Raw genomic sequence first — 17,901 nt, 5'->3', positions numbered from 1 at the left:
ACGCGTAAGGCATCAGTGTACTTAGCGCCCGTCCGAGAGCCGGGCTGTGAGCGTCCCCGAGCAGATACTGCATTTATACTGCATTTTGACACTGACACCTCTGCAGCGAGACTTCCCAGCTGCAAGGCTGAACCCTGCAAGACGTGCCTCCTCCTGCAGCAGCCGCGGCCCAAGCAATAGCCTGCACCACCCCTCCAGCCTAAGCGGTACCCACGGTATCCCTAGAGCTTCCCTATGAGTTCCACAAGCAGGCCCAGGCTGCAGCAGCACCCCCAAGATTTCCAGCATCCCTCCTTTCAAAGCCACTTCCTTGAGGAGCATGCCCTGCTCTCAGGCATCCCCTGGGTTACCCTGCATGGGCCTGAGAGGCGGCACAGCAACAGATTATTAAAAAAAAAAAAAAAAAAAAAAAGCCGTCCAGATCAACCTTTAATCCAGCCAGCACATACATGTGGAAGGACAAGCATTGGGCACAGAGTGCCAGCCAGCCGCTGCAGCGTTGGCAGGGGTAGGAAGGAAGTCTCTGGAGCAGGCTTTCCCGTAATGCTGCACTGCAGCTTCTTACTCCTTCACCTGATTCCCAAGCTGCTGCCAGCAAAACAAGCGGCTGGCTGCAGGCCTGCACCCATGCCAGCGGTCAGGCCAGCCCCACCAGCTCAGCGCAGGCATGCTGGATGCATTTTGTTAATGTGGGCAAAGCCAGCTGACTGGCATGACTGGCTCACTCCAAGCTACCTGGAACAAATCCAGGGCCCAACTCCACCTCACCAACCGAGAACTGCTGGGCTCTTGGAGAGCTCCCTGAAAGCCCCACGGGCCAACAAACTCAAGGCCATCCCGTCAGCAACAAGAGCAGCAGCCCAGGCTGTGCGGTTCCCAGGAGATGTGGGATGCAGGTGATGGCCATGCTCTCCTCCAGCTGCTGTTGGCAGACCTAATGAACCCAGAGCAGCAGCCATCCTGTGAGTAGCACTCTCCTTCTCCAACTCAGATCCATCAAAGACCAGCTGTCCCAGGTCACCCCTGTATACCTCTAACTTACCCAGTGGTTAAAAATTAATAAAAACCTAACCCCCTTGAATTGAAGTAATGAGTAATGCCAGAAACAGCATTTTGCACGCTCTGTACTTCACAAACCTTTTTTTTTTTTTTTACTGGTCGTTCTCACGCACGCATGGGCCTTTTTTCATTCTTTTTCCAACCACGCTGCATGTTTATACCAACAGGAGCAACTAAGGGGAAATAATTCAGCCGTTAAATTAAAGGAAAAGGAGGTAAATAACCACACAGACAGACCATTAGGTAAATGTCAGTTTTCATATTTAATATTTTCATAATTTTGTTTGCAACATTTACCACATAAATCATCTAAATAAATAGATGCTGTACAGTCTCTTATCCGTATCAGTACAAAAATAAAACCACACTTTGTGTCAAATTATACTTGAGCCTGCCCTCCCATTGCCATTACAACCTCTGCTTACGGCTCACGCTCGCTCAGACAAGGCATTATACTCTGATTGGTTCATGTGGAATTGGTTTACGGCCTCTTCCCTCCCCCCCCAGCCCCCCCCAATACATTCAATTAGTCTGTACAAAAGCTAGAAGCTCATTCTGTGCAAAAGAAAGCTTTCTGTGTGCAAAGACTCTCATACTCTAGCGTGCTGACAGAAACAACAGCTGAAGAGACATGAACAAGAACCAGGGACCCTCTTCTCCCAGTAGACCCCATCTTCTGCCCCCTAAGCAGAAGGGAAGCAGATCACGTTAGATTGAGTCAGTGTGCAAAGAGTCCAAATGGTGTGTCTAAGCTAAGGGGAAGGTTGGAGCCAAAGACCCCAGGAGAGAACTAAGGTTCCTTTGACTGTAGAGCTTGCTAGGCAAGAAAGAAGAGCCTCTCATCATAGCCTGCTCAAAAGGCTCTTCAGATATGCAGAATAAAAGCTTCATTTGGATGAATTTAGTTATTTGGTTGCTGTTATGCTGGAGATAAGGTGAGGAAACAGCCTCCAGAAAAATCCAGCATTTACTGAAGACTGCTTCTGGCTCACCCCTTCTTCCTCTCCACGCCCCCTACAAGAGGACAGGTGCCTCCCATTCCTCAACCAGACTCATAAGGTGCAATTCTTCAGGCCAGATATAAAGATATCTCCAGAGCTAAAAGATGCAGTCAGTTCCAGACTAGGACCACTGCAACTGAACTTCCTCCTCTTCTTCCTTTTCTCAGATAAAGGAGACGGTGGGGAGGAATCATCCCCATCTAGGGTATGTTAGGAACCCTGTGAGCCTCCCCTCCCCCCTAGGTTAGCCTCTTCCACTCAGCAGGGCTGAGGGAACTCCCCCCCTCACTCGTGGGAGGGAGGCAAAGGGCTGGGTGGGAGCTCTGGAAAAATAATAAGGGACAGCTAGCGACCTGAAATAGATACATCTTTTCAAATGCTTTTAAAATGCTTTTCAAATGCCACTTTCAGGCAGACGACAAGGAGTACTTTGCACTCCTAGTGCTTTGCATTTTCAAAGTGCTTCAAAACATGCTTCAGACTAAAAGCAAAAAGAAAAAAGCTGCTTAACGTCTTGACAGACTTGCAAAGAGCTTCTTTGTGCTGACACTACGTTTTCTGGTTAAAAATAAAATAAAACCAAGTCTTTCCACTTCCTCTGAAATCCCCCTCCCAGTCAAAACTGCTATCCCAGTAACGAGATAAGCTGATAGAGGTTCTGAACACTCTTATAAGCTCTCCCCTTCAACATCCAATTGGTGCTCTCAGACATCACCAGGGTGTGTTTCAGAAGAACGCCTGAAGGGTTTGCAGCGTGTCCCACAGCAAACAGAAACAGTTCCAGCAGCAAAGTTTCTACCCATAGCCTCTTGGTAGGCATCCTTCTTGGCCTAATAGCCATTACAAACTCCCCTGAGCTTCGATCCTCTGCACACATCCCCATTAGCTGGGGATCACTCCCTGATAAGCCATCATACTTTAAGAACTTAAGGGTACAAGGGAAGAGAGCTGGAAGATGAAAGAGAAGGATTACCACTTCAGAAAGTAGCTGTTGCAGGAAAGTATTTGAGAAGTCTGAGTTCCATTCTAAGTGACTGTGTCTCTCTTCAACAGTTTCACAGGTGTTCCCAGCTGCTTGGTTGGAACACGGGTGGTTCAACACCCAGAAGGTTCATGATGTCTCTGCAAAGACAGCTCCACAGCAGTCAGACCTCTTCATCAGAACCTGTTGTCTCAAGATCAAGTTTACTATACCCTTGGGGACAATTATTTTGAAAACAGTGAAGAGACATGCTCCCTTCACTTGTACATGCTAATGCCATGTAGAAATTACCTCACATAAGCTGTCAGCATACACCTCCCTTGCTTTCCAAATGATAAAAGAGAGGCACGAACACAGCACCTCCTCTCTGCATGGCCTCCTCAGAGGGCCATCCACCCACTGACTGCTCTGACACACCAGAAATGATGCAAGGGATCACAGGTTTTGGAGCAGAAGGGACTGCGTTAGAACATGGCTGAACGTGGCCTCATTTCATCCCCAACTTGTCTCTTCTCCTTCCCCATCATATAATTTTCCTACTCTTCTTGGAGACTGAGGTAAATTCACAACCAAGTGAGAAGCACAAAGGGCCTGTAAGGAGCAGGCTGCTTTCATTTTGCTGCTATTAACTGACAGATGGCAATTAACACCCACCTCAACGAACAATTACAAAAAATAATAAAAAAAAAAATCAGGTTAATCATCTCAGTATTTCTTTTAAAATCATGATGGTTTTGGCCCTTGAGTTTCATTACAAGTTCTTTACTCTTACATCGCATCTCCTCTCTCAGTTGCTCACCCAAAGACCTGCCCTTCACAACCTAGCAAGAGCAAACCTGAGGCACCTCCTTCCCTCTCTTCCTGCCCCTACTATTTTTTTCCTAGAAAGTTCAACAGCCCTCTTCTTCTCAGGCTGCAGGCAAGGAAGGGGTGAGCTGAAGAGGAGCAGATACCATTTAGCATTAGGAAGAGTCGTTTTTCCCACTCTCCCTACCTCAGAAAACCTGAGAGGAGAGGAAGGGGTGGGGAGGCAATGGCAGATTGAGCTTTGCTCAAACGCATGGATGTGGCTAACAGCTCTCACTGCTGTCTTCCGCACCCCAGCCTCTGTTGTGGCTACCACTGAAGGTCTTACACGAGCTGAGCCTGCCTATTTTCTGACCTATGTGAGGCCTCCCCTCTCTATTCCAGTGAAATCATCAAACAACACTGGCTGCCACAAAGCAGGAAACAGCACTGGGGCCACTGGCTCCCTGTGAGGCAAACAAACAATTTTATACATTCAGTCACAAAACACCGAGAGAACAATTCTGGATAGTTTCACAACACTAACAACAACAACAACGAGCCATTCCTTTCTCAATAAGCTTCTTGCTGTATGAGCCTCTGACATAAGTAAGGGTCAGTTCACCAACAAAATTAAGCTTATTTTGGACAACAGAATGGCATCTGGGTGTTCTCATAATAATACCCTGGCTGTGCTTGAGAAAGAAAGAGAAAATAAAATAAATACCTTGGTCTGACTTCACAAGCAAAAGGGCCCCCAAGCAAAGGCAAGACAATAAAGGAGCATGCAGGAGATACAAGGCTACTTAATGCCACTATTTACGTGTTAAAACTTGCTGTTCCAAGGCATCACTTACATATCTGAGCAAAAACATCTAGTTTGTAACCAGCCAGGAACAGAGGCAGTCCTTTCCAATTGTTTTTATACCAGTGTTAACAATAAAGGTTTTCTAATCTCATGAAGCCCCTCAGTCCTGTCACATCATACACAGTGAAGTTACTGTGAGAAGATTTATGAAAGATAAACTTCTGTCCCCTAAACACAGCTGGTCATTCTCATATTGGAACAGTTCTGAAGAACAACCGTTAGAAGAGTTCTTCCTTGAGAAGTTTGTTTCTCGTGCACAGTTCACTAAGTTCTACTGGCTGAAGTTTGTTTTCCTTGTTTACAGCCATAGAGCCAAATGAGGTATGGGAGAGTTAGCCCATTTCTATTCTCAGCTTGTGCTTTGAATAGAGTTATTAAACTCTGCTTCAGCTGGATGCTATTCTGGCTCTCCTAATCAAATGGAATGCGTAACAAAGCTGTGAGCACAGCATCCAATTTTCATATGTTAGCTCTAGAAGTTCCAGCTCAATATCCAGATTTGGGATTGAACCTAAAGATGGACGGGATTTGGGAGAAAAGTGAACCCAGAGGAGCCCTGCTGCCATCAAAAGTAAAAAAGCCCCATAAATCTCTACATCTGCAGAAGTGGACTGAAGTTAATTTTGAAGTCCCTGAAGACCAGCTCCTCAAAGAAGTCTACAACGATATGTCACCAGACACTATGGAAATGTGTTAGAAAGACCGAAAGAAAAATCTTTAATGGATTTTTAACATTGAATTTGTGAACGTAAAAAAAGTAAATAAATCCCAATAGCAAAAAAACCCACAACAAAACGGAATCAGCCCCACAGTAACTGCTTAGTTTCCTACCACAGACTCCTCCTCACTCACACAAACCAAACCCATGCACAAATAATGTCCTGCACCTTAACCTGGTCATTAACTCCTAAGTGATCTGTACATAAAGCAGCATGGGAGCCAGGTACCTTGTTCAACACTCCATGTAGTCAGGTGATTAGTCACCACAAAAAACACAAGCTAACTTAATCCAGGCATGATTAAGAGATGAAGCTGTGGGTGTATCCTCTTTGAAAGAGCACCACAGGTTTTTTGAAAAGCTCTACTGCAAGAGAAAGAAAAGATGTTTAAAGAGAAATGCCAAAACAAAACACTGAGAAGTCTCAGCTGGTGAGTGGAAGAAAAAGCAGAGGATGGAGAACTGGTTTACTATGACAAGCTCCTTCCTGGCATGGGATTGGTACTGCTTCCAATGTCAGCTGATGACAGGAACCTTAATAAGTAGGAAGGATTTTGGTGTACTTGTACAATGCGATGAAGACAAAGGTGGCAGTAACTGCATTAAAGAAAACAGATCCCATAAATGCCATGAAGATTCAGCAAGGTGAGCTGGAATTCAAGAATTTTCCCCAAACGAGCTAAAATATTGTGCTTCTCTAACTGTGACTACCTGACCTACTGCAACTCCAGTGAGCAGACTCAGCCATACTGAATGCCCACAGGTCACAATAAGAAGAAAGATGAACATATTCTGCCTGTTTGGCAAATATCAGGAAGAGGGGGATGTGTGTGGGGGGGTGTGACAGTGTGAGTGACACTGCGCAACCTCACACACTGCAGAAGAGAGCAAACCTATTTATGTGATACAATTCCAGATTTGGAAGTCTTACTCCAGACACCCACATTCAAGAAACATCCTGGGCCTGTATGCTTACCTCATCAGTCTGCCCTTGCTAGCTGTTCTAAGCTTCTTTCCTGCTCATTTTTCACTTCTCACCCTCTCTACTTTCTCCATAATTAAACTTCCATGTCGCTTACTTGGGAGACAAAAAGTTAGTTCAGAAATTCAGGGTCTTCCTCGTGGTCCTGAAACTGCAGTGACACAGCAGAAGACTGGCCTACTTAAACAGCTTCGAGATAGAAGGGGAAATCTTAAGTCTGCACTGACCTGTCACATCCTATCTGAGGTAAAATCTGCTTTTAATAAAAGCTTCAGGGGGCAGCACAAGCATTTTGCAAGAAGCAGATGTTTGGATGACCAGAAGTCCCAGAGCTCCCAAACTCTGTAGGCCAGCAGGCAAAGCCCTTCAAAGGAACTGCTGCACACTGCTCAATTCCACAGGCGCCTATACCTCAGAGCTCAGAAGGCTCAGTTTCATACAGAATAAATATAGCAGGAAAGAAATGCTTCGTGTGGAATGGTAAGAGGGAACAAAGAAATTAAGGATGGTAATCATGATAGCCAGCGTACTCCTGCAGCTCTCTCTGGCAGTTCCCACCTCAGACTGTAGCTTACTTTTCTTGCTTTCCATAGGAAAATGTTTGTATTTAAAATTTTAAGTTACTTAAATAAAATTTGATTTCAAGAAAATGGAAGGGAATATGCATGTGCAGGAACAGATGCTATGCTAAGCTACCAACTCAAAATACAGCATTTCTTCAAATACCTCAAAGCGTCACAGGCAGTCCAGCGTGAGGCATTTAAGTGCAAGATCAGGCAGGGTCTATTGAAATGCAGACCACTTTCCTTGGCAAAGTTTTAAGCCTTCCAAGGGGAAGTTTCCATCAGTAAAGAAGTACAGGATCACAGATACTGTGAGGAGACTGGAGTCATGGAAGAACATTACTCAGACAGTACAATCCAAGCATTCTCCTTGCTAAGAATTATGATTCCCCCATCCCCACCCCACCCCCTTCTACTCTAATGCATGCCTTCTCTGCATGTTGTTTACCTTGGATCTCCCAGTGGCATCCAAGAACAGAATTTGCCACTAATCAAGGTCCATTTCTAGCTCAGTTCTGTCCAATTCCTGTGTCCTGGGCCTGTGCCAGTATCTTGAATATCTTTGCAGTGCCAGGCAATGCTTCAGTTGTCTTACTGGCCCCTCCTTCCAGGGAAGGAGAGTCAGATTTCAACCAACTATCATCACAGATTCAGGGCAGCATTTGTCATTAAGCCAGAATTTGGCAGAAGATAGGAACACCCCACTTTCCATAACACATTTCTCACACAGCACAGACGAGCCTGGAAATATTGTTTAGACAGAGTGGTACGCCTCGACTATGCTGGGTTTCTGGGCTTTTAACAAAGACATAATGAATTTAGTTAGCCAATTTAGATTTCAGACATGCGTTTCAGTCTTTTCTGTATGACCAACAAACAGAGAAACCTCTGCTGTCTACATGGACCTGCTGTGCTGCACAGCCTTACTTACCACAGACAGGCAAATACGGTTCTGAAGTCCTGACAGCAGGCCCCAGGGAAAACAGCACTGGAGTGAAAGTCTTAAGAGGCTGGAGTTATCTACACAGGTAGGATCCATCGTCTCTCAGTGCTGCATGAAGAGAGGGAGGAGGAAGGTGGGAAGAGCAATGCAGAGAAGTATCTTTATCCGAGGGATATCAATTGCAGAACAAGGCAGCAGGCTAGAGACCTAGCTCTCTTTCCACCTCCACATGCCCTCTCCCCACAAATGCAGCTGCTGCCACTTAGCAGCATAAAAGCCAAATTGTTCAGCTTGCTGTTTTGACATCTAGGAGGGGAGTCTTTGCCAGGGAAAGGGCTGTCAGTTTTTCAGATGGACAAAGCAATGACAAACCCACACCCCCTATGCTGCCTTTTTTTTTTTTTTTTTTTTTTTGCGTATCTGAAAGGGGAAAGAGGAGAAGAAAAAAAGGTCTCTGTAAACATTCTGAGATGTTTTGGATTTTTTTTTCTTAAGGGATAAAATAAGCCCTCCCTAGCCCCACTCTAAAAGCACTAGATTTGGGGAGCACTGAAAATGGAGATTCAGAACTGCGCACTCCGGTCTCGGAAGAAGCCCTCAGCCACTTGTGCTTCTCTGAAAGTGACGGTAATGGAGTTTGCCGTGATGTCTGTCACTGTCACTTCGCTGGGGGGCACAGTGGGAATCCAAGGGAGATTGCCATCCACATCTGCTACAAAAGGAGAGGCAGACAGAGCATGTTAGTGAGAGGAAGAGAAGGTGGGAGAGAGAGCAAAGAGGAGGATGGAAAAGGTGCCTCGTTTCTGACAAATGGTGGATGAAATCAGCCTGTATTCAGTCTGCACACACAAGGCAAGAAAGGGCATGGGCAAGCCCTCCCTTCAGAGGCTAAGGAAAAACTGAGGATCACTGCAGATTATAAAGGGAAAAGCAGACGGTTGTAAGGGTGTTCAGACAAACACCAGCATTGGAAAAGCCTGCATGGAGATCGACAGGATGAAGTAACAACACCCAGCACCTCCAGTCATCCATAGTTCCCCAGTGTCTCCTGTGCCTTCTCAACCCATGTGCTTCTGTATCAGTTAAACACACTCAGAGCAAGCTGACCTTCTTGCAAATGTCTTACACTCGAAAAGTCAAAAAACACAAGCTCTTAGATCCTCTCATGAAAGGGATCCAGAGTTGAGAGTCTTTTTCATACTGCATCTGTAATGCGGCCTGGCCACAGAACATGAGTATTATTTCACAAAGAGGCTGCTCTCCATTTCTCATGTTCTTTCTTTGCTCCCTGATAGCTCCATAAGAAACCAAAATATTTCTGCACTTTGGCACTAATAATTAACAGTCCCTCTCCCCACTTAAAACTTCACCATCCCTAGCTTTCAGAGACAGCCACAAAAATAGGCAGAGAAAGGAAGTAAAACATACCCTCCCTCTGCCACTGTACCTGCATTGTACCTTGTTACCTCAAGCTGTGCAAAGAATATGGGAAATATGCTCTTAAAAGGTTATTTATGGCTTCTTCTTGTCACACTTGAGGTGTGTAACCCTAACGCTAACGAGAATTCCACACATGCCATGTGTCATGGTGAGAACAAAAACCATTTTATTTATATCCAGTGCCATTCACCCTTCAGATCTCCAAATGCCTTAGAGGCTAGCACTTCTAGCTGAAAACAGCCCCATACATTTGCCTGCTGCCAGTATGTGACTCTGGGTTCCTCTGTGCTTGCCCCACTGCTTCCTCCTTGGATTTCAGGTGCTGTTCTAGTCTGAAAGAAGAGGGGATAATGCCGATTCCCTAAACACAGAGTTCTCCCCAAAATCCTGCCTAATCCAGCCTGGCTAACAACTACTCCCAGCAAGGAGTAACAGGAATTAGCAAGGAGTAACAGGAATTCTCTTAACTACTACAAGCAGCACAAGCCCTTGTTTTCCACTCCTCAGGAAGCCTTACGCCTTCAGAAGCTCTAATAATGCAAGGATAGAGTTTCCCTGGTAACTCAGAGCAACGTACACATCCCACAGCCCTCCTGCACAAGAGGATGGCATCCCTCCCCAAAATGCCAAATGTGCCAGGCCATCTCCCATGCCTATACTCATGCTGCCTACTCAATGGGATTAGACAAGACTTACCATCCTCACTTATCTCTCATCCCCCTCTCACATAAGCTCTACAGCAATGGGCTTCAGAGAGGATGTGGGGTGTGAGGAGGAAAGGGAAGGAGGGGGCAGAAGGAATGTACTGTGGGTTCCTAAGAACATTCCCGTTCGCTCTCAGAGCAGCACGAGTAGAGGAGTGCCTTCCCAAGACTAGCCAAACTCCTTTTACAACAGGAAAAAACACAGGCAGGTGTGTGGACAGAGGTCATTGTCACCTCTGCCAGAAGGAAACTGGAACACAGCATTAACTTCTAGTAACTTCTGCATATTTTCTAACACTGGGAGTGGTGTTGCTGATTTAAGACTACAGAGAGGTAACAACATTCAAAAACTACAGTCATCCAACCAGAAATCTGCAGAAATGAAAGCCACAATGTGAGCCAGCAAGAGATGCTCTGAGGATCTGACCTCAGTCACAATCCCAGGATGAGGCAAGTAAGGAGGCAGCACACAGAGCATCCTTCTCATATCCCAGAACTTCGCAGTCAAGGGGTGTCTGGCCTTACCTTCTTTGCCGGTGTGCTGCACAGCCTCCCAGTCCTCAGGGCTTTGCTGGGCCTCCAGGTCTACTGCGTCATTCAAGAAGAACTCATGCCTGCAGTTTCGGTTCTCCAGGCTTGCCATGCGGGGGAACTTCTTCCTTGACAGTCGCAAGTACTTCTGGTTTTTGCGTTGCTTCCGGAGAGAGAATGGCAGGACTGTTCCCCCAGTCTTCTCTGAGAACTCTGCCTGCCCTGTCTTGGCCCCTGGCAGGCTACTGTCTCCTCCTCCAAACCTCCGTGCAAGAGAGAAACAGAGCTTTTCCTTTCCCTTGTGGGCACTCCTCAAGTCCATGCCATACAGCCGCTGACAAGAACATCAATACAGCAAGGTTCAGAATGGGAATCTGACGATGTAGTCATCAGGGCTCTCATGGGCCAGGAATCTATTCTTACCTGAGCATCTAGGTGACCTAGGAGAAGTTGTGGTGCTCCTACAACACTGTTTCTCTCATCTCTTCACCTGCAATCTAAGCTCTTCCTTACATACTTTGCCTAAGACTGGTTGCTTTGCATGGCAATCAAAGCATGCTGGAAGTCCACTTCCAACCAGCTACTACCTTTCACACGCTGAAAAGTCCAAGCCCAGTTTAAAATGAAAAAGATCATGTCAACCAGGCAAGATCCTAGTTCAGAGAGCAAGAGCTGTTTCTTGTGCTTTTGTGTCTTTCTTTTGCTGTTTTGTTAGTTGCTGTTCAGCTAACAGGTTAAAAGTACCTGCCTACTTCACTGAGTTCAAGTTCTTGCATTAGCATTTTACCTCCAGTTTTGTTCATGCAACAGCGAACGGACAGTTTCCACCTTCCTGTGAGCAGAGTAGCAGCACAGCGCTAACTAATTAGAAATGTACAAAAGAAAAGCAAGAAGCTACCTGCAATAGGAGGCGCTTTGGTTTGGGACCTCTTTTTCTGTACCCTGAAGCACGGTCTCTCTCTTCCCTGTGAAGGATGAACACAAATCAAACAAAGCAATAAACACCACAGCACAAAGCCTAGCCAGGACTTCCACCTTTTGCAGAGCTCCCTCATTTCCTCTGTTAAAAACCAACTGTGAATAGCGTGGACTTGGAAAGCATCCCAGAACTGCTTCTTGCAGGAGTGAAATTCTTGCAATACAGGAACTTCTCTGATTTAACTGATCAAGAACGGGCTAAGGAAACTTATCACCTCCCATCACTCCAGTCCAGCTCTGGACCCAATTAAAACCTGAGAACAATTGTTCTTTGGCTCAATGCTTGTGCTTGGCCTCATTTTGCCTTATCTGCCTCAATCAAGGCCAGGTTACAGAGATGGAAAAGGACTCGTTGCTGTGTGTCTCATCTTTGATTGAAGTGGGGACACCACAACAGAATAAGGACACTATTTCCTGCACCCAGTGAAAGAAAAGAACACACACACTTACTTTTCTTCGTAAGCCACTACCAGGCGAGGGTCCAAGATATGATCTTCTGGCTCCCATGTGCTGTATCTGAAGAAAAACATAAGGAATATAAAGTAAACAACGCTTTAATGAAACATTCCCTCTGCAGGACTGTTCCCAGTGTGCTAAAGGCCCTGGATATCGTCTTCACAAGGCTCGGGGGGCCTGCCACAACACTGCTAGAGCTCTGAGGAATTCTAGCCATTCCCCCCCAAACTTGCTGCCAGATGTCACCTCCCCTTCCACCAAACTGGCAGAGCAGCACTTTGTAGAAGAGCAGGGAAGGCTTTCCTCCCAGGGCTCCCTTCACACTATTTGCAAAGCCTGTGCAGAACCACAAACTAGTCTTAAGGCAATGCATAAACAGGTCGCATTTGCAGGACTCCCAGAAATCCAGCAAATATATGGGACAATGAGATGAAATCTGATACAGCTTTCTGAAAAATAGGTCTCTCTTAATTTAGAGCGCTCAAAGATTAAGTATGCTTTCTTCCCTGCATTATTAATTACCTCTAATCACTGGAGCCAAAAGTATTTCTTCAAGAAGAGTTTAATTTTTCTTCACTGTTGCCATTCAACTGAACCTGTTTAGATTTGGGCCCTGAGGCAAGTTGATGGCAACTATCCAACTACTGCTCCTCTTACTCAGCTCCCCCTGCAGGTTATTTCTGCCTAGCAGAGGTCACACAGGAGGAACCCACCTGCACTGTGGTTAGGGCTACTGAAACTGCTTAAAATGAACTCGATGCTCTGAAAGCAGCCCATGAACAGTGTCACTCGCTGCTCCCTCTTCCTCCACTACCAGACAGCTACAATGGAGCCAGCTGTTCAGGAAGGGGCTGAGGCCAAACAGCAGGCCACACCAAAACCTGTTCCCAAGGGGCATGGCTGTGGTTAACACCAAGGAGAAGCAGACAAAGATTCCCATGGTGAAAGGTTTCTGGAAGATGAAAGAGTCACAAGGCAGTCCCTGCAGTGGGTTTATTCTAAGGGCCCATGGCTGCCAAGAAAAGATGGGCAGCATGTCTTCATTATGCAAACTCTAAAGCAAGAAGGCAAGACTGACATCCCAAATGCCTCAGAGCATTCAGTTTCCAGGCACCGTGATGTCCAGTATCTCAAAGCAGAGCTTCTCCAGCCCCTGGAAAGGGGGACAGACAGGAGACATGTACAAGTGGCAAAGGTGCACTTGTAGCAGCGCCTTTAAACTCAGAGAAAGCATTTTAGGATGCTTACATTTCTGGATGAAGCACAGCCTGCAAATGGGAACATGTGGCACACGTACACAGGAAGGTGGATTGCTTTTTCCTTTCATCTACTCATGAGCTAGAAGAAAGGTACTGAAAGACAAGAGAGTTCCTGGAGAATGGTTCTATAAATGAAGGTAAAGGTTTGTTTGTTTGTTTTTAATACAAAACTGAGAAGCAGAAATATAGAATTCAGATATCCCTAGGTGCACTGTGTATCAGAGGGTTAAGAACAGACATGTCTTCATAACCAGCTGATCCCTCCCTCTCTCCTTTGCCCAAGCCTCTTGCAGCAACCTGACTGTGAGCTGTCAAAGCCAAGATGCTGTTTGAACAGAGGAGGGTTTCCTCCCAGCTGCAAGGATTCTGGCACTCATTCTACAAATTTCAGAAAAATGATAAAGCAAAGGAGGGGGGAAAAAAAAAAAGACATCAGATCGATTTTCATGGGCAGAAGAAGAAAGATTTGCTTTTTTAAAAAAAAGAAAGAAAGAAAAATCCTTGATGGGTGTTGCCTTTTTCTCTGCAGCTCAATTCCTGGCTTCACTGCAGTGGCAAAACACTGCATATAAAAAAAAAAAAAAAAAAGGCATGGTTCAGTTTGCCACACACTCACACACACACAGAGCTATATATACGGGCACACACAGCCCAGGCTGCAGCAGAACTGCAGAGAGCAGGCACTCTGGAAAACATAGATCATATGATCCTCCTTCCCCCTCCTTCTACTCCTCCTCTTCTCCCTCCCCTCTTAACTCCAACACAAGTTGTAAACAAGCTTGTAGCTAGAATCAGGCTGTCACTCCTTCATTCCCTGACTCCAGCAGTACAGTCCAGGAATCTGAGGAATAGGGCATTAACACTTTTTGTGTGTAAAATATCAAATAAATGTTAAAGCAGCAAATGTCAGTCCTACGCTTGCTTTTTTCCATGAAGCACTTAGTGGGAATCACAAGATAACTGGTACAGAGATTATAAAGAACAATGCAACAAGGTTGGGGAGGGGAATGAAGAAAAATATGATGTGGGACGAGAAAACAGCAGATGTTGGAAGACAAAGATGCAAACAGCTTGTGGGGTGTTACATGCCATCACAGGCATGTTTATGTTTAGAAACAAGGAACATAGACTGCTAGCAGGATGAAAGTAGCTTGCATGCTCAAAACATCTTGGTTTTAAGCGAATCAAACTGCTGTATCAACAGTTTAAAAAAAAAAAATCAGTGTTCTTTGAACTTGGAGTGTGCGTGAAGAAGGTATTCAGACTTCTCACAACATCAAAATAAGGAAACCTTCATATTCTCTTGCTCTCTGGGCATAAGCTGTGCTTTTAATTCCCAAGAGTTCCTGGTTCCCCTACAGTTCCAAGGTATAGGGCAAGAAAAGGCAGCAGCAAGAATAAGGGCTGCTCTGTCAAAAGAAATGTGATACCAAATCTCACTCCACCTTCTCTCGCAATGTCATTTGCCAAAAAAGATCTTGCTGTGTTTGCTCCATAAATATCAGTATTCCAGTCAAAGGGGACAGTGCCTCACAGACTACAAACATTCCCAACCTCTGATAATGATTAAATTAGGTGTAGCTACTTAGGAGGGGCAAAGTGGCCCAAGAACTGATCCACATCATAGCTGGTACTCGTTAAGAGCACTAGGTTACAGCAATCCAACAGCAGGATTTACAGTCAAGAAAACAGTCATCTCAATTTGACTATCACCACCAGACAGGGGAAGCTACTTATGTATGTCCTGTAAGCACAAGGAATAGGCACACAGAAACACATTCCACCTTCTTAAACATGAGGTACAATCTGTCAGGATCACATCCAAACACCTAAACATCCAAACATCAGGATCACACCCAGCATTTTGCAACTACAAGGATGAGCTAGCAAAAGTTCCCCTTTGCTCAGCACCATCCAGGGCAACCAGATACACACTGCAGTCACACCCATGCACACTGGGTACCTACCCACAGTTACAAACAGAAAAGCAGACCTCTCCCCCCATGCATAAGAACCATGACGCTGTTCCACCAGGCTGCTAGCTGACACAGAAATGTTCTCCAGTTACCTAATCTTTTTAATCTCAAAGCATGTCACAGATTGTACAGACACAAAGCAATGACTCTTTTTCAGTGGCAGCTGCATTTTAATAAAGAAGATCTGTAAACAGTGCACAGCAATGATGCAAAATATATATATTTTTTTCCTCTTGTGATATGGCAGCCAAAGCAAAGGCAGAGAAGGCACTAAGAACAACAGAAGGTTTCAGACAAGGAAATAAAGGCATTGCAGTAATTTCCAAGGGACAAAGATCATCTCCAGTTGGCTACAATCCATCTGAAATATTGCCCCTTCCGTTTTGTGAATTGCAGAGGGGACACAGTAGGATAACAAAGACAAGACTACTGCCTTGTTTGCTATTTTAAAAGACTACATATAGCTCTACAAATAAAGTACAGCCCCTTAGTGCTGATTCAGAAAAGTAAGCACCATTCCAAGCTCTGAAGAATCAAGGTTCCTTGTCAAACTCATACTGAATTGTAAAAGCTTTGTAACTAAAAAGCATCTCAATGAAATAGCTCAATAGAGGCAAAACCCAGTCAGAAGAGGTTGGCATACAGTCTGCATCTTTCAGCTGTCAGAGTGGAAACAATACAGAGTTTTGGTTTGTAGCTCTTTGTTTACAGTTGTCAGAATGAGGCACATGAGGTTACCCGTGAAGAATGGACGCTCGCTTGCAGAGATACAGTGAAGACTATTAACAAATAGTTAAGAAAAAGACAAGTAAACCAACTTACTTTGGGGGCCATCCTTTCCACTTCACCAGGTACTCTACTTTGCCCTGGAGGGGAGAAAAAGGAAGAAGAAAACAGGTGAAGTCTGCAACCAAATATGGGCTATGGTAAGAGAAGCAACCAATCAACAGGACTGAGCAAAGAGCTCATTTCCCACCACTTCATTTTCAAAACACCACCACTTCCTCTTTCAACTATACTTGTGGTACCTCCTCCCTCATGGGCACGGAGGGCTGTTTAAAAGGATGCAAACTCCCCACAGCTTGGGAGCATCGCTGAGAAGAATCATAGAGGCTGGAAGGGACCTCTGGAGATCATCAAGTCCGACCCTGCTGCTAAAAGCAGGTTCCCTACAGTAGGCTGGAGCCGGAAAGCATCAGGCAGAACCGCAAACACCAGACTGCAGCCATCCCTGCATTTACAGGGAGCCCTGCAAGAAGTCAGCACACATAAAAGCAAGAGGGAGATGCACGCCGGGAGCAGATGTCAGAGGAATCTGTTCAAGCAGAGAAGATATACAAGACTGAGATCCTATGAAGCGTCACTTCAGCATGTTCCAGCTGCTGCACCAGAGCACCGCTCCATCCATCACAGCCACTCCACCTTTCAACCCAAACAAACAGCTCGAGTTCAGTGTTAACCGCTTATTTGTTCACCCCAAGCACAAAACCAAACAACAAACACACAGCAATTGGAAACTACACGCAGAGGCCCAGAAGAACGTGCACAACCAGCAAAGAAGTCTTTAATATTATACCGCAGGACTTGTTAAAACACTTCCCAGAGCACCTCAGGAGGATGGAAGCGCTGCTGCTGCTGGCACCAAGTGACAGCACAGAAAGCACAGCCCTGCAGCCCGTGTTTTCCAACAGAGGGGCTCCCCAGCTTCCAGATGCTTGCACACACCATCCTATAAGGCACTTCCCAACGATCAGATGCATAAGATTAGCCCACCCCCCCAGGGACGGGGTTCTTCCACTCAGGGAAACTGAGTCACCGAGCTGAGGCCGAGCCCCCCAACCACCACAGGGTGACTCTCACTCACAGACCCCCCCGCTCCGGGGACACCCCCCCTTCTCCGCCCCATCCCATAGCGGCCACCGCCACCACGCCCCCCGCTCCCGTGTGAGGAGGGAGGAAAAGAGGCGGGCCGGGCCGGGCCGGGGGGACCCCTCTCGCCCACCACGCGGCCCACCTTCCGCACACGCTTCTTGCGGATGCTCTCCACCGCGAACACCTGCTCCCCGATAGCCGACAGCTCCATGGCGGGGGAGGACAGCGGGGCCGAGGCCGGCGGTGCCCGTCGGCGGCCGTTGGCGGCCCTTGCCCGCCGCTCCCCCTCCCACGCCCCCTCCCCCCGCCCCGCTTTAGAACCTGCGCAACGTTTTCCTTCGGCGCGCGCGGGGAGGCGGAGCCTCGCGCTGGGCGGGAACCGCCGGAGGGGCCGCTCCCGCCTCCCGCCTCAACGCCTCGGCCCCCTCACGGCCGCCCCCGCGCTGCCCGCTCCCCTCGGTCGTTTACGTGACAGCCCTGAATTTGGGTAACGGCGGCCCGAAACGTGCTTCGGGCTCTGTACCTGCACAGACCCAGCCTGCTCAGCATCTCCAAGCGAAGAGCTTCGGAAAAGCCGTAGCCAAACCCCTCTGGGTTGCGACCGCTTTTAATCCTTGTGCGAATTATAGCAGAGCAGAACTGAGAAATGGGGGACACTGTGTTCTGCTTGATGGTTGGACCGGGGGGTCTGAGAGGTCTCTTCCAACCTTCATGATCCCGAGATTCTATTGACTGTGTTGGGATAAAGGGGAAGAGAAATCCCGCCTTCGCTGCACAAAAGCT

At 46.6% G+C, this 17,901-nt stretch overlaps 1 protein-coding gene across 3 annotated transcripts; it reads right to left on the bottom strand.

The window, feature by feature from the left end:
- Nucleotides 1–1,285: 1,285 nt before the first annotated feature.
- On the bottom strand, nucleotides 1,286–17,449 carry CBX7 (chromobox 7). Of its 3 annotated transcripts, none has more exons than XM_031600200.2 (6): nucleotides 17,261–17,449; nucleotides 16,069–16,112; nucleotides 12,006–12,071; nucleotides 11,476–11,542; nucleotides 10,572–10,740; nucleotides 1,286–8,614 (listed from the first exon to the last, which is right to left on the bottom strand). In XM_031600200.2, exons 1-6 carry the CDS (start codon nucleotides 17,327–17,329, stop codon nucleotides 8,466–8,468), a joined length of 564 nt encoding a protein of 187 aa, XP_031456060.1. In that variant the 5' UTR covers nucleotides 17,330–17,449; the 3' UTR covers nucleotides 1,286–8,465. The 3 variants fall into 3 exon arrangements, with proteins under 3 accessions (XP_031456060.1, XP_031456056.1, XP_031456057.1); XM_031600196.2 differs by having other exon boundaries at nucleotides 1,288–8,614; nucleotides 10,572–10,911; nucleotides 17,261–17,447; XM_031600197.2 differs by having other exon boundaries at nucleotides 1,289–8,611; nucleotides 10,572–10,911; nucleotides 17,261–17,446.
- Nucleotides 17,450–17,901: the final 452 nt, after the last annotated feature.

This window comes from Phasianus colchicus, chromosome 1 (genome assembly GCF_987193195.1).
Source record: "Phasianus colchicus chromosome 1, bPhaCol1.hap1.1, whole genome shotgun sequence".
NCBI lineage: Eukaryota > Metazoa > Chordata > Aves > Galliformes > Phasianidae > Phasianus > Phasianus colchicus.
The sequence above is the reverse complement of the archived record's forward strand: the minus strand, read 5'-3'. Positions and strand labels throughout refer to the sequence as shown.